General features: G+C 45.4%; 1 protein-coding gene across 1 annotated transcript in view; it reads right to left on the bottom strand.

The window, feature by feature from the left end:
• The window catches only part of ptgfrnb (prostaglandin F2 receptor inhibitor b), a 70204-nt gene that overhangs the window by 35665 nt on the left and 18385 nt on the right, over positions 1-16154 (bottom strand). The window contains exon 5 of the mRNA XM_037696594.1: positions 10268-10693. Coding sequence (XP_037552522.1) covers positions 10268-10693 — 426 coding nt within the window. The remainder of the gene's footprint in view (positions 1-10267; positions 10694-16154) is intronic.

Genomic DNA, 16154 nt, shown 5'->3' with positions numbered 1-16154 from the left:
TCACCTTCATCACCATCGTCATCATCCTCATCATCATCCTAATCATCACCACCACATCACATCATCCTAATCCTCATCACCATCATCCTAATAATCACCATCATCCTCATCATCCTAATCATCACCATGACATCACATCATCCTAATCCTCATCATCATCACCTTCATCACATCGTCATCATCATCATCTAAAGGAAACACCGCATCATCATCCTAATCATCACCATCCTCATCATCCTAATCCTCATCATCATCACCTTCATCACCATCGTCATCATCCTCATCATCATCCTAATCAACATCACATCATCCTAATCCTCATCATCATCACCTTCATCACCATCGTCATCATATCATCATCTAGGGGAAGCATCATCCTAATCCTCATCACCCTCCTCATCCTCATCCTGCGGGCGTCTCGAGGAGTTCAGATGCAGATTATTTTCAGAGCTGGGTGTGAAAATGATGCAAACAGGAGAGAAACGTCTCCAACGGATGTTTCGTGCTAAAAATAGAACGGGACTGATCGTACGTCTTTAAAAACAGAGAGGTTCCTGACGGAATGCATATCGCCCGCCACTTTTCATCGTCACAGTTTTACACTAAGAGCATTTTTTATCCTTTAACTTGAGGACAGTTCGTGTTTCTCGGGGGAAAGTCCACCAATTTATTGAACTGCTGAAAAGTAATATTTTATATATTGTTGTTCACAATGAACCAGGTCTTTAGAGCCGTCTTAACCTGAAATAAAAACATGAAATTTAAATTATTGTTTTTATTGTCAACTCTTAAGGGCTTTTAGTTTTTTAAATACTGCACATTTACATTTTTTAAAACAATTGAGAAAATGTTTATTTAATGTCATTTAAAAAAAATAATAATAATTGTTTTCACATTGTTCGGACGTTAAAAACAATTTTAAACCAAGTTTTGTGAAGACCCTCCAGATCAGGAAGATCTGGTGGTCCAGCGCTGAGGTTTTTTCTAAAGAATCTAAAATGATTATTATTTCTAAAACCCTTCTCGTGCACAACACCAGCTTCTGTTTCACGCTTTGCTTCAACCCTCACAGGTATGAGCTGCTGCAGCCTGCATGCATGTCCAGCTGCTTGCCCACCTTCGCCTTTTGGTGCCAGGATTAACCGTTTTCTCCTTTTACCTGCTCACAAGGTCACAAATCTAGAATTAATATAACAGATAAGTGAATAAATGCATATAAATGTTTAGAGGATGAAGTGACGGCTCGGAGCGCTCGGGGTAATGTTTGAAGAGGAGGGGATTATTTTTTGAAACGATATCCATGTCGTCTCTGAAGAGACTGGACAAACAGAGAGCGGTGTTGGTTCAGGACCTCCCCTGGAATGTGTCGGCTCAGCGTTTCCTCCTCCGGCTCCTTTTCCTTCAGGTGGTCCGGACCGCTCCGCCGTCGAGCTGGACGGGGTTTGGACGCCCAGCTGTCGCGGAACGCCCACTTTCACCAGATTAAGTCGCCCAAAGGGCACACGAGAGGTTCGGGTTCCTCCGTCGCGTGCGTGCACGTGCACGCGCGTGTGATCGACGGCCAAGACGAAACAGGAGCTGCTCCTGATTTGCACCGACGCTCAGGGGCTCGCTGCAGCAGCTGAAACAACGAGGACGTTATCCCACGCCTGCTATCAGATTGTACATTTACAGACACGGTCTCCCAGAGTCCGTCCTCCACTTGGACCGTTAGCTCGTTAGCATCATCCAACCACACAACAATCAGCTGTTCCTGGTTATTAACCGACAGCAGCAACAATAGACGTGCGTAGCAACACTTATTTTGAACCACTCGTCTGCGCGGTGGTTTGGTGGGACGGTGAAGCTGCAGCCCGTTCATCTTGTAAACAGGAAATGTGCTTCGTGAATAAGAGCACCGTGTGTTGGAGTGCTTCGGAGGCCTCCGAGGATTTAAAATTTAACAGATTTTATGGGAAATCGTCTCCCGCCGCCTCTTAACGTGAACCGACAGCATCTGGTGCACGACGTGCATTTTATTTAAATTCATGCCGAGATAAAATAATCATTTGAGGCGACGCGTCCTTTTTTTAACCCACGGTACGGACTTGGACGGTAGTGTCCACGTGTTTTCTGTCCGGTTACATGATCAACACGAGAAACGCTGAAAACCACAACTTGTCCAACAGTTACCATCTTTTTAGCTCGGGGGCACAGCCATTACCGTATTTTCCGCCCTACAAGTCCAAAATACATCTAATAAAGTGGGAAAAAACATAAATATGTCGCTTCGCCGTGTAACACGCATCTATTACGCGTCACCACTGACCACCGGGAGACGTGGGCCGGTGTTGTGCCAAAAATCGATTGGCTGCCAAATGGCGGCCGCGGGAGCGTGCACAGGAGGACTTTAACAAGAACTGAACAACATTAACGCCTAAAAACAATTTGTTTGCTCGACTTTATAGTAAAGTCGTGTCTCAGTTGAAGTTTTACTTAATAAATGCACTTTAACGGTCAAATCTGCTCCATTTCACCGGGGCGGTGCAGAGAAATGAAGCTGATTAGACCGTTGACGACGGTGGCAGGCTATGGCAAGCTGACTGTGTCATTAATAGCCACTTTTACCTATTACATGACACAACGGCATGCCATACTACTCGAGTGTCATCTAGAGGCTGAAAATGGTAGTGTTCAATATTTTCAGTGAGAATGGATGAAAACGGTCATATCTCGGATAAACATTGGTTTATAAATATGTGAAAAATCCATAAATACGTCGCTTCGGTGTAGAAGTCGCAAATTATGCAAAAAAACGCAACTTATAAGCTGGAAAATACGGTGTATTTAGAGGCACCTCTCAGCGACCCCACTGCTTAATTTAGTCCTTAGAAAGACAACTATTTTCTGATTTTGTAGAAGACAAAAGAGCTCGAAGCTTAAATAGAAAGCACGGTGTTGGCTCCATGTGGTCTCCGTCACGCTGGGCCACTTGGACGGAGCGCCGAGGGGCGAACCACCTCCACAGAGGGCGACCAGTGAGACTGAGCTCCTCACGGTGTGGAGACACGAGGTCAGCAGAGACGCTCCGGCTGTCGTCTTTATTCTTCCTCAGACAGATCACCGTTAAGACAGAAATCCAAACGCGTCTGTTCGTCACCAGAAGCCGGGACATTCTCCATGAATAATTAACCAGGAAGTGATGGCTTTTATAACAAACGCTGGTGCAAGCTGCGGCCCCCGGGACCAAAACATTTCATCCTCATCTTCTAACAAGCTCTGTCAAAACGACGGCAACGAGTGAAAGTTCAGAGCTGAGCCGCTCCTCCTACTGAACCAGCCATCAAATTCTTTTCTGCAGCTACCTGCCGGTTTGTCAGTCACCCGTGGTGTCCCTCAGGGGTCAGTTCTTGGGCCCACATTATTTACACTCTACATCCTCCCCCTCGGTCACATAATCACTCACCACAGGTTCTCTTCACTGTTATGCAGATGACTTGCAGCTCTACATCAAAGCAGGTTCATCACTCTCCTCTCTCACCACCCGTCTTGAAGAGGTAAAAGCCTGGATGGATGCCAACTTTCTCCAATTAAACACGTCAAAAACAGAAGCTATTTTGGTTGGTAGCCACATCAGCCTCACTCAACATCCATGTTTACCATCATGGTCTCCAGCCCAAACATTCCCTGCTCTGACACCGTGACTAATCTTGGTTTAATATTTGATTCTAATCTTACATTTGACTCTCAGATTAAAAATCTTTGCAAGACTTCATTCTTTCAACTCAAAAACATCTCCAAACTCCGTCCATTACTCTACTTTATCGATGCTGAAAAACTTGTCTATGACTTTGTCTCCTCAAGTCTAGGCTTGTCACGAAAACAAATGTTGCAGGGCGATTAATTGTCTCAGAAATTATTGCGATAAACGATAATATTGTTTGAAATTTGACCATAATTAGTAATTATGGTCAAATTTAAGAAGAAATGTTGGTTAATTTTTGTGTGTAGTACCTTTTTTGACCACTGGATGACAGTATAAGCCTGTTTGAACCGAAGGATGGATAGTGAGGGAGCGAGCAGCGTGTCTCTAAGAAAAATGGGAGGGAGGTCCCTTGACGTGACACGGGCCGTCTCTCTTTCCTGTTTTTTGATTCTCAAAATGGCGGACGCTCTGTGTGGTTTGAGCTCTTTAGCATTTTTCACACAAAACTTTTAATTTAAAAAAAATCAGTAAACAAGTTCTCAGCGTCTTTTTACAGAGAAAAACAACTTTTTACACGAAGACACGGGTTTCAACTGTGAATTTTGGAGCTTTGACAAGACGGAGGTTCCTGCTGTTTTTAGGTTTTTAGTCCTTGTTTTATTCTCTTTAGAGAATAGAGAAGCAAAATGTAAAGTGAGGTACAAATAAAATAAATTATTATTATTATAAAACACGAGTCAAACTTTTACCGTAAGTGCAAGAACACACGGAGAAATTAAACCCACGTGCAAATCAAACTGAACGTTTCTGTGCTCGATGCGACACTTTCTGTGTTTGCACTAAAACGTCACATGAAGCCGGACGCTGGAGCAGAGATACGACGAGCCAAAGGTTCGGCTGTAAACAGCCGCAGTGGGTTGAACTCTGACCCCCGGCAGCAGCTGTGCACACGCGCTCGTGCAGCTAAAGAGCTGCAGGTGCCAAACAGATGAAAAGAGAAAGGAGCGAGACGCGAGCCGGACGGTTTGATCTAACGCCTGCTGACACGGAGGGGAGCCGAGGGTGGGACGACGTCCACGTTAAGTGCATCCGTGCACGCATGCGTGCGCTCCTGCCAACGGGGACCAAGTTCTCAGACTACTCTGCACTTCCTGGAAGGTTTCAGCCCTCAGCAAAGCATTGTGGGAACTTCAGGCTGCACATCATTCCAACAGGAAGTGACTGGCTGATGCACAGAGACAGTTTGGGCGAACACGCCGAGGCATCGAGACGAAACGCACGGGCGATTACAAACGCTGAAGTGGTGGCGCGCTTCGGCTGCGGCGCTACGAAGGAATTTGGACCCTCGGGTTAAAACGAGCCGAGGAGGTTCAACGGCGAGAGCATCTCCAGAATGTGGGACACACAGACGGCAGTGTTTTAACTCACGCACACTCGTGCATGCACTTAGCACGTGCATGCTCCAACAGCCGTTTGATACATCAGCTGACCCGCTTCGAAGGCACCCGGAAACCTCGGCTGATATTTTCAAATGCTACAAAGATCCTGAAGCCTAATGAAGCCGTCCATGCCTGCGGCTTGGACCGGTCTTCTTTCAGCTAATGGTTCCTGCCTGCCAGCAGAATCTGTTCCGTCCACCGAGACCAAGTCCAGTTTAAATAAAACGCTCGTGTTTAATGACCGGATACGTAGCCAGTGGCATTTCTTGTGTTTGTCGTGTGAAACAAAAACAAAATGGCTGAAACGGGTACATTTCTGAAGGATGTTTGAAGTGAGACACTGACAGGCCTACATCTCACGTACCACAAATGCTGGTGAGCAGCACGAGGGGGAGGAGCCACGCTCTTGTCGCTGTATATGGTTCTTCCACATGCTACTGAGGCCCTGTTTGTTGCATTTCCAATGTTTTTCTTCAGACTTCAATCAGATAATGTAATAAATGACACAAAACAAGAGTAAACAGCAGAATATCCTCTGATGCTTTCTAACAATGCCAGGTTTATTACCAGAAATAATCGTTATAAGTAGGAAATAATCAATCAAACATCTTTTTTATTCTGTTTGAAAGACTTTTAGCTGCAAGAGCTGAAGGGGGGTGATTTTGGGCGTTGTTAGGAATGATTCCGTGCCCATCAACAGTATTTAAATGTTTTCTGTGCAGGGATATAATAATTTACACTGATCAGTTTTAAGATTATGCGCTCCGACAGGCGGAGCGGAAAACGTTAATTAGCTCGTTACACCGGCACCTGGCAGCGAGCGGCAAACACCGGGCAGGAAACGAACGCTTTGTCATTAAAGTATTTAGAAGCTAAATTAAACGGCAGGTGAATAAATCCAGGTGAAACTGACGAGAGCCAAATTGTAACGAGGGTCGGGCGACAGCGGCATCCCAAAACCAGCTCGTGAGGTATTTCTGGTCTGCGGGGGTCTTTAGGGAACGAAAAGTCAGTGAGTCGGGAGAACTGTTGGAGCGAGGGCAGGGTCACGGTTGGCCAAGGCTCAATGGAGCGGGAGGAGACACAGGAGGAACACGACCGCGGCTCGAATCGATGGAAAAAATAAAAGCTCCTTTCTGACAGGTCAGTGGGTTTCAATCAGAAAGAAGAACTGAACCCCATCAGGTGGACTAGGTCCAGATCTGGACCTGATGAAGTCTTATCCGGACCCAAACCTGTCCTTAAATATCAACAGAATTAAAGAGTTTTGTTTCTACATGCCAACATTTGTTTATTATAGATAAGCTATGTCGTGTATAATCAGAGGAGTTCCTTGAACTTTTTCTAGTTTTTACGGTAATTCCAGGTCTGGACTGCGGTTTCTCGCCTGAAAAGACAAAGAGAGCCAGCAAGTCTAACCCTAACCCTGATCCTGATCTAATTATAAGCCCGAGACCACCCCGCCCCGCCCATTAATCACATTTTAACGGCATGACCCGGCCCTAATCCAGGTACTGGGGAAATGGTATTTTGAAGTGTTGGGTCGTCCGTTTGCTCGTCTAGCTAAAGATCGGATGATTCAGTCACGAGCTGATTAGTTGGCGCATGTTTAATTTTCACTTCAGCTAAAAGTTGGTTAAATGTAGCCGAAGTAATGAGTAAATGTAGATGAGTAATGGGGCCACACATAAGGACTGGACCGGTGTTTCTGCTCTGGGCACGGGCACTGCAGACTAATCGCAGACGTTATCACTGGAGATCCAGTTTGCTTTGACAGCTGGGACGTTGTGAAGGACTCTGCGTAAAACCAGCCCTGATGGACACGAAGGCTTCGTTTGAACATCGCCACGAAGCTGCAACTTGAACCGTGGCCAGCGTCTGGCTCCGTGTGTTTGTAGACGACGCCTCGAGCTTCTGGTATTATTTAAATAAGTGACTCTTCAGTCCTCCGCCAGCTGATTGGAAACCTGTCCCTTTAAGGCTCCGCCAACAATTCTTCAGGATTCTTCTTGCGCTCCACGTGAACACTGTGTGAGTTTTAATCAAGGGGAACCCTCTGATGGAAAGACATACTCGAGCAGATCAAATGACTGCGGCTGGATCCCTGACAAACTCCCAATTCCCTTATCTCGCTGAGAGAAGTGGACCTCAATGAATAAATACTCCTTACATAATATCTCCTCTCAGTCCAGCTAGTGGACGCTTTTCAAAAGCTTTTGGATCTTGTCTTTGCTTTTAAGTTTATTCTGACCTGAAGTCTAAATATTTTATTTCCGGGCCGTGGCTACAATCTGTTTGTCTTTTTAGATTCATGCCCATGGGATGAGGAGAATAAAATACCTTAAATGATATTTATATAATGCCCAATGTATTTAGAGCTTCTTGGCTGTGGGCATGTCAGCATGGATCAACACCGTTATGTCTCTCCGTGGAGTTTGGCAGAATAATGCTGATGTTACAAGAAAATCTGATTGTGACCCTGTTATGTGCCAGGCACATTGGCCTTATTAGTTTGTCCCTTTGGACAGGTTGGGTTGGCTAATCAGCCTTTAATTGTTTTGGGCTGTGGCCTTTTCTGCCCGCCCATAAATAGGTTGGTTTCAGGGAGCGCTCTCTCTCGGACTCCCTCTGTTTTTGCTCCTCTCATGCTCCCACATTTTTGGACCTTTTGTTTTTGGCTGCCCTTGTTTTTTCTTCTTTGTCCTGGAGCTTTGGCCTGCTATCGGAGGCCCCAGCCACCTCAGGTAATTTTTGTTAACTTTTTGTATATTTTTTGTAACTTTGGCCTGGTCAGACCGGTTGTCCTGTTTTCTCTCTTTCTTTTGTAATGGATGTATTTTTTTTAAGGTTTTTTGTAGCTTTAGTCTGGTATCAGCAGCGGCTTCGACGGCCCTGTACAGCAGCGGGCCAACCCTATACATTTTTTGTTTGGTTTGGCCGGTTCACCAGGTCCACCTTTAAATGAATACTTTGGGTTTTTGTGTTCCTTGGGTGGACATGGGAATTGGGGGTTCAAAATCTCTTTTTTTCAGGAAGCAGCAGCCTTTTTAATAAATTGAATGTCTGAACCGCCATATTTGAGTCCTCCTTAATGTGTTATGTTCATGGTGGACATAACATTAAATGGGGGCTCGTCCGGGATGGACGTAACACCCTGCTATGAGTCAGCAAGCACCAAAATGAACGTCGTAAAATCAACTTCAAAAGGCAAACAAAACATAACTTAAAATGTTCCACTGGATCAAAACAATAGCAATAAAAGGAAAATAAGTTATAATACGAGTTGGGCTCTTCCTGTTGTCATTATGCAATTACTTTTTTTAGCAAGGTTTGTGTAGTTCACCCAAGGATGTCTTCAGTACCTCCTGAGACCAAGTGTCTGCGTTTGAGGACATTGATATTTTAGAGAGCTGCTTGTCATAGAAAACTGAAATTTGGTTTTTAGAGTAATGGGAACCTTCTGACCCCAATCTGCAAAGAAAAATAAAAAAATGCAAAAATAAACTACCGTATTTTTTTTTCTTCTTTTTTTTTTTTTCTTTTTCGTATTTTCTGACGTACACGTCGCACCGCCCTATAAGTCGCATCAGTCCAAGTATGTCTGATATGTGGAAAAATCCATAAATACGTCGCTTTGCCGTAAACGTCCCATCTATTATGCGTCACCGCTGACGACCCGGAAATGTGGGTCAATGTTGTGGCAAAATCGATTGGCTGCCAAATGGCGGCTGCGGGAGCGTGCACGGGAGGTAGAGCTGTCATTTCTAACCCGAACCGAAACCTGACCTAAAACGTAGTTTTGTGAGCAATGATTACATAAAAAATAAAGATTTTACAAAGATTGTCTGTTTTATGGTCGTAAACACCCAATATGCCCACTTCCTCAGTTTTGAGTCGCCAACTAGTCTCTGGCAGTTGCAGCCCAGTAAACCTACATCGCTGGCTATAATCTCAATCCAAAATTCTCCCCAAATTAAAACCAGACGAACACCATTTGGTGCATCTGGCACATAATTCAGCAACAGAGCAACAACGATGAGGTTTGTGTTGATTCAGAACCGGTTCTGCGGTGCAGAGGAGCCGGATAGTTCGGCTTTGTCCTCAATAATAACAGTCAATGGAATCAAACAGCAATTTGATACTTTGTTGATGATAAAATATGAGATTTTAAAAGTTTAACTAAATAATCTTGACAAGCAGGTTGGAATGATCACATTTCTTTAATCCTTCACATTTAGAAGGTATTCTGAAACTAATCTTGCAACTAAGTGCAACAACGCTAGGTTCACCTTAATGGGAGCAAACGCAACACGATGTTCAGAGATGGAGAGAAAGGGTGGAGGCAGAGAAAGAAAGCCTCCACAGAGACCTCCCACCAGGCCAGTAATTGATGGCTGCGTCGAGTGCGTCTGACATGGCTGCTCTTCGAGGCAGGATCACGGAATCGTGCACGCGCACACCCGTACACATGAACTGCACGCCCAGCGGTAGCAGACAGCAGGAAAGCCATGACTAATCAATCGTCCTCGCAGCGGGAGATGACAGGGTGACTGGAGAATTAAAGAGTTTCCTCTCGAGATTCCAGAGCCGAGTGCAGAACTGTTCCACGTCCACGTTCAAAGAAATTATACCGCTGCAGCGCACACCCCTTTACCCTTCGCCTTGGCTCGTCTTCTTTTTATCAACAAAGGATCCACAGCAGCAACTCGTAAATGCACCAAAACATGAGTTCATGATGATCAAGTGTTTGAGCACGGTACATTACACGCCCGCTGACGAACTGTTCCACAGGAATCTCTAACAATGGACAAGCACAGACCTTGTATAACCTTTGGCCTTGACCTCGAGGCCGGGGTGATGAAAGGTGTATGCGGCACTCTGTCTAGTGAAGATGCATGTGTGTATGAGGTTTTGTTAATTTATCTTGAGCGGATCAGAAGTTATGGCGCAGAGACTATACCGTTAAAACGTATACGCCTTTTGACGCCGTGTATATCCTGTTTTTTACTTTTTTTTTTTTTTTTTACAAATTTTAACAGCAGTTCTGTTTGTGGCCTAAAACAGGATGCTGAAATTAAATTCTAAAGACAACAGGAAATAATAAAACACATTTAAAGCTCGAGAGCCGATCGGATTCACTCACTGCGCTCTGAGACCTTCACCGTCAAAGGGGTGGACGTCTTCACCGCCGTCAGCTGCCACCTTCCAATCCCCGCGCTGCGTCCTCCTTTCTCAATGAAGGCTCGGGTCCGACAGGTGTAAGCCCCTCCATCCTCGCCGCTCACCGCCCTCACTCCCAGCCGGTACTCCCCGACCTCGGTCCTCTCCAAAGTCACCTCCCCTCGCTTTCCTAGCGCGCCGTTGGAGGACGTGTTGGAGATCACTACGCCGCTGCGGTCCATGGTGATGATTTCGTTGCCGTCGGCCAGCCAGGACACCTCCAGCGTGAGGGCGGGCAGGTTGTCGGCGAACACGGAGCAGAGCAGGGCCAGCGAGTCGCCGGGGGTCAGGAGCAGGGAGGTGGAGGAGGGAGAGGAGTACGACGAAGCTTTCACATTGAGGGAGCGCTCTTAAGAGATCAGAGACAATACAAATCAATTCTCATTCGTAGGGGATCAATAAGATTAAAGTTCAACAAAACTGTTGTTTAATTTAAAAGACAGAATTTAACAAATAAACACAACTAATCTAATGTAGAATGAACCACACAAGACAGAAACACTGAAAATACCTAAATGTTGCATCAGCTTATTACTGTATCAGATCTTCAGGGCTCCTCCATCTCACTCTGTCCTCACTATGTCTTCACTCTGTCCTCTGCATCCTCTCTGTTCAGTGTCTTGCCCAGGGACACTTCAGCATGTGAGTGCTGCTGGAATCAAACCCCCAACTCTTGCATTGGAGGACAACTGCTCTAACCACTCAGCCACAGCCGACCTGTGTAAACAGGTCTCTCTTGTAAATGAGTCCTCGTGACTCAATGAGACTAACCTGTATAAAGGTTGAATGAATGTGTCCTCTGTCCCCACTCTGTCCTCACTCCAACTACCTCCATGTCCTCTCTAACTGGATCTATGCATCTCCTCTTTGTCTTTGTCCTGGCAGCTGCATTTCTAACATCCTTCTACCAATATACCCACTGTCCCTCCTCTGGACATGTCCAAACCACTGTCCCTCCTCTGGACATGTCCAAACCAGCTCAGTGTGTCCTCTCTAACTTCATCTCCCAGTTGTTCAACCTGTGCTGTACCTCTGATGATCTCATTCCTGATCTTCTCCATCCTTGTCACTCGTAAGGAGAACCTCAGCATCTTCATTTCTGACACTTCCAGTTCTGTCTCTTGTCTTTGTCTCCAGACCATAAAACATAGCTGGTCTCACCTTTGACCTTTGCTGACACCCTTTTGTCATAAATCCCTTCTGAAACTTTTCTCCATCCCTCCATCCTGCCTGGACTCTCTTCTTCACCTCTTTACCACACTCCCCATGTTCCTGGACAGTGGACCCCAAGTCCTTGAAGTCCTGCACCTTTGTGACCTCTGCTCCTTGTAGCCTCACTGTTCCACCTCCTTCCTCTCATTCACACATGGACTCTGTCTTACTACGACTGACTTTCATTCCTCTTCTTTCAAGTGCATACCTCCACCTCTCCAAGTTCTCTTCCACCTGTTCCCTGTTCTCACCACAGATCAGTTGTTTTAAATGGGTACACAGTCATTCAAAATTGACAAAAAAATGTAAAAAGATGAAATTCTGATCAGACGTAGATCTAAACTGTTTTACCTTTTATTCGGGAAAACAATAGAAATGTTGCGCTGCTTCTAAAATGTAGATTTATGTTTTTTCTCGTCGTCGGCTAGCATGACTGGTTAAAACAGAGGCGACTCGTGGCGTCCATTGCCTCAGCTAGCATTATGCTAAGCTAACTTACACCGTGGTCAAAAATCCAAGACAATACATAAAACTGGAAATAAATAATAATAATAATAATTGAGGTTTCGGTTTTCTCAGGGTATTATTTTGGCAGAGATTCTAAAGAAGACATTTGAAGTCTTTCCTAGAAAAACAAAATGCTACGTGACTAGCTAGCTAGCAGCAGTTCTTTAACCACTCTGCTCGTTAATAATATTTGGACAAGAATTCCAAACACTCGACCACAAACACACGCAGATTATATAATTTAATAGAGTATTCATATAGTAAAAATATTGAAACAGCTATTTTGTCTTTGGACGCAGAAAAAGCATTTGATAGGGTAAACTGGAAATTTTTATTTTCTACATTGAGTAAATTTGGTTTTGGGGACCATTTCATTAATTGGTTAAAAATATTATATAACTCACCAAGAGCATGTGTCAGGACAAATAATCAAATATCTTCAAGCTTCTGTTTACAGAGGGGGACCAGGCAGGGATGTCCACTTTCACCTGCACTATTTGCTATTTTTATTGAACCTTTAGCAGCAGCAATAAGACAAACTGCTGATATCAAAGGTATACTGTGTAGAAATATAGAACATAAAATTAGTCTTTATGCTGACGATGTTTTACTTTTTCTTCAGAACACAGAAAATTCAATATCTAATGTTATCGAATTAATAAACTCATTCTCAAAAGTTTCTGATTATTCTATAAATTGGTCAAAATCCACAGCTCTTCCAATAAACTGCGTGTTTAATACTTCTCTCAATGAACGACTACAATCAGGTAACATTACATACTTGGGCATTAATATTTCTCCTAGATTGGAAGACTTAATAAAATTGAATCATATACCAATTTTAAAGAACATTGAAGATGATCTTACTAGATGGAAATCTCTGCCCATATCACTTATGGGAAGAGTTGCCTCAGTAAAAATGATGGTCCTGCCGAAAATAAACTATTTATTCTCAATGATTCCAAATAAACCTTCAACTGAATGGTTTAAGTCACTGGACTCTTTGATATCTAAATTCCTTTGGAAAAACAAAACTCCACGTATTAGCTTAAAAGCATTACAGAAATCTAAAGATACCGGAGGTTTAGAACTTCCCAACTTCTATCACTACTATTTAGCCAATAGGTTACAATATATCTCAAAGTGGTTAAATCCAAATACATTAGATGAAACTTGGATAGACATAGAACAAACTTTATGCAATAATATTAAGATTTCAGATCTACCGTTTATTAGCACAAATATAAAAAGACATGTTTGCTTTAAAAGCATCAGTATTAGCTCTTCTCTGACAGCATGGTGGGAGTATTTGAAAATGACAAAATCTTCACTACTCCCCTGTAGACATACACCCATCTGGAACAATCCTGACATCCTACAAGAAAATAATATGTTAAATTTCCCAGGTTGGAGAGTCAAGGGAATTGAACGTCTGGAACACATATATGAAGGTGTAGACTTTATTCCATTTAATAATTTAATAATACAATTTGACATTGAAAATAAATACTTCTTACAATATCAACAAATTAAGTCTATCATAAAAAAGAAATTTAAGCTTAATAAAACTTTGTTAGAAACACCAATATATGTGTTAGAGTTCCTTAATCTTAAATCCCCCAAATTATTATCTAAAATATACAAGAAATTGTCTAGAATCAATGACTCCATAATGCTACCTGTTGCAAAATGGGAGTCAGATTTATCAATCAATTTTGACCAAAACACCTGGTCTCAAATATGTTTAAGAACATTTAAAATGACTAGAATCTCCAACTTACAATTAAAACAGTATAAAGTTCTTTATAGAGTACATTATACAGGTCAGCGAATGTTTAGGATGGGATTTACATCATCTAACAACTGCTCACAGTGCACAGGCAATATTCCTGATGATTATATCCATGCACTCTGGTTCTGCCCACCCGTTCAGAGGTTCTGGGTCCAGGTTTGTGAAGATTTGTCTAAATGTCTGAAATGTAATATTCCACTCTCTCCGTCTGTTTGCTTATTGGCTATCTTGGAAGATGTTACCCTGGAAAAAAATACATGTCGCATGATTTTCACAGCCTTATGCATCGCAAAGAAAACCATACTCCTGAATTGGAAAAATAAAAATAATCTTAGCATTAATCAGTATAAAAATCTGCTGTTAGATCATATCAGTCTTGAAACAGCATCTGCCGATACATTGGATCAATCTCTGTGGGCTCCTTTGATCGGCTCCGTTACATAGTGAGGGTGGGTAGTCTGGGATCTGACCTTGTGGGGCCTTGGGGTTGATGTGGAGGTGGGTGTATGGGTTTGGGTCCCCGGGGGGGTTGCCGGGGGCTGGGCTCTTGGGGGTACCTGGGCAGGGGGGCACTGCTTTCCCTCTGGGGAGGGCCTGGGTGGTTCTGGGGGATGTCTGCTGGTGGCTGCATGCAGGCCCTCAGGTGGTCTATGGCGGCGGTCGTAGGTCACCGATCTGGTAGCCTGGCTGTGCTGATGTGGGTTCGGGGTGGGCGCGGGGGCTTGGGGTTCTGGGGGCTTGTCGCCCCCGGGCTTGGGCCTGTGGGGTTAGGGGATCTTGGGCTCTGGCGGGTGGGTTGCCGGGCTCTGGGCCGGCTTGCGCTCTGGTGCCCGGTTCTGGGCGGGGGCCTTCGGCTCGCTGGTGGGTTGTGGGTCATGGGCTGGGGGGTTGGGTGTTTGGGGGCATGACCAGTGGCCCCTAGGAGGGGGTAGTTTGACCCAGCCTAGGTGTCTAGTGTGCTATGTGTTTTGAGAGATGTCCGAATGAGGGGTGGGTGTAGTATTTCTTCTGGAGTGGGGATGGGGTGGATGTCCTTGGGGGCGGCCCGGGACTGTGCATGGCCGGCTGGCTGGCCCCTTTCCTGTGGTGGGGGCTCGCTCCCGGTACTTCCTGGCACTGTCGGCGGTTGGGCGGGCGCTCTTGGCCGGGTCGTCCTGGTGGGGTTTGGCTCCATCTGGTAGCGGGCTGACTGCGATCTGTGGGGGTCCTGGTGGCCCTCGGGTGTGTAGGCTGCTGGTGCAGCTTCTGGCGGCCCTCGGGGCTCTGTCCCTCTCTGGTCTGGAGCTCAGCGGGCCTGACGGTCGGTCCAGATGGAGAGGTGTCTTGGCCTCAATCCCTGGGTGGACCTTGGGGGGGGGGGGGGGGGGGGGGGGCTGTTGGGTCAGTGGGGGAGCTGACCCCCTGTGGGAGCATTTGCTCTCACAGTTATTTCTCCCCATCCCTCACCATGCACCTCCACCCTCTTCATTTCAATTCCATACATTTAGGGTTGTTTGGGCTCGGGTGTGCTGCAACAATTTTACATCTTTGTTGACCATAGCCACCTGGGACTCAATTTTATTGTACACCTTAGACATTCATTCATAACATCCTCATGACATTCATATAATAGGAATTTGAGGTGGGCACATGGCTATGGGTGGTGGGATGACCTGACTCTCACCCCCTGTGCCTGTGCTCACTTACAACGGTTACATTTAGACACTAGGGTTTGGATAGAGTTGGGGTGGAGGGGAAACTGGCACCATGCCAGCCTTTGCTCCTTCTTCTTTCCTTTTTAATGGCACTATACAACAACACACATCAACAGCACATCTAGGGGTGGGGGTGTATGTGTCGGGGTCTTATTTTTAGTTATTTATTTATTTTATTTATTTATTTATTTTTTTCTCCTCTTCCTACCCACCTAGTTCCCTGACTGCCATTCCGGGGGTGGGGTCCGGGAGAAGGGCAGGCCGTCGGGTGTTGACCAGGATTATGTGGGGGTTCAGGGTCTGGGGGGTGCCATGGGCGGTGCTGGCGCTGTGCTCTCCCTGGGGTTGTTTGGACCCCCTGAGCTTGGCTCTTGGGTGCCATGGTTGGCCCGCTGGCCGGGGTGGCTGCCGGGGCCTGGCGGGCGGTCGGCTGGGGGTGCGTGCTTGGTTGTTGGCGGTGTGTGGGGGTGGTCGGTGGCGTGTCCTCTTCATGGTGGGGGGGTATCCTGTCGGCGGGGCATGGCCTGGGCCGGGTCTGGGGTATTGGCTCTTCTCCGCTCAAGAATGAATGGGTTTACCTCCTGGGTTTGGGCATGGGCTGCCCC

This window comes from Nematolebias whitei, chromosome 23 (genome assembly GCF_014905685.2).
Source record: "Nematolebias whitei isolate Nwh7 chromosome 23, NemWhi1, whole genome shotgun sequence".
NCBI lineage: Eukaryota > Metazoa > Chordata > Actinopteri > Cyprinodontiformes > Rivulidae > Nematolebias > Nematolebias whitei.
Note: the sequence above shows the minus strand (reverse complement) of the source record. Positions and strands in the feature narration are given on the sequence as shown.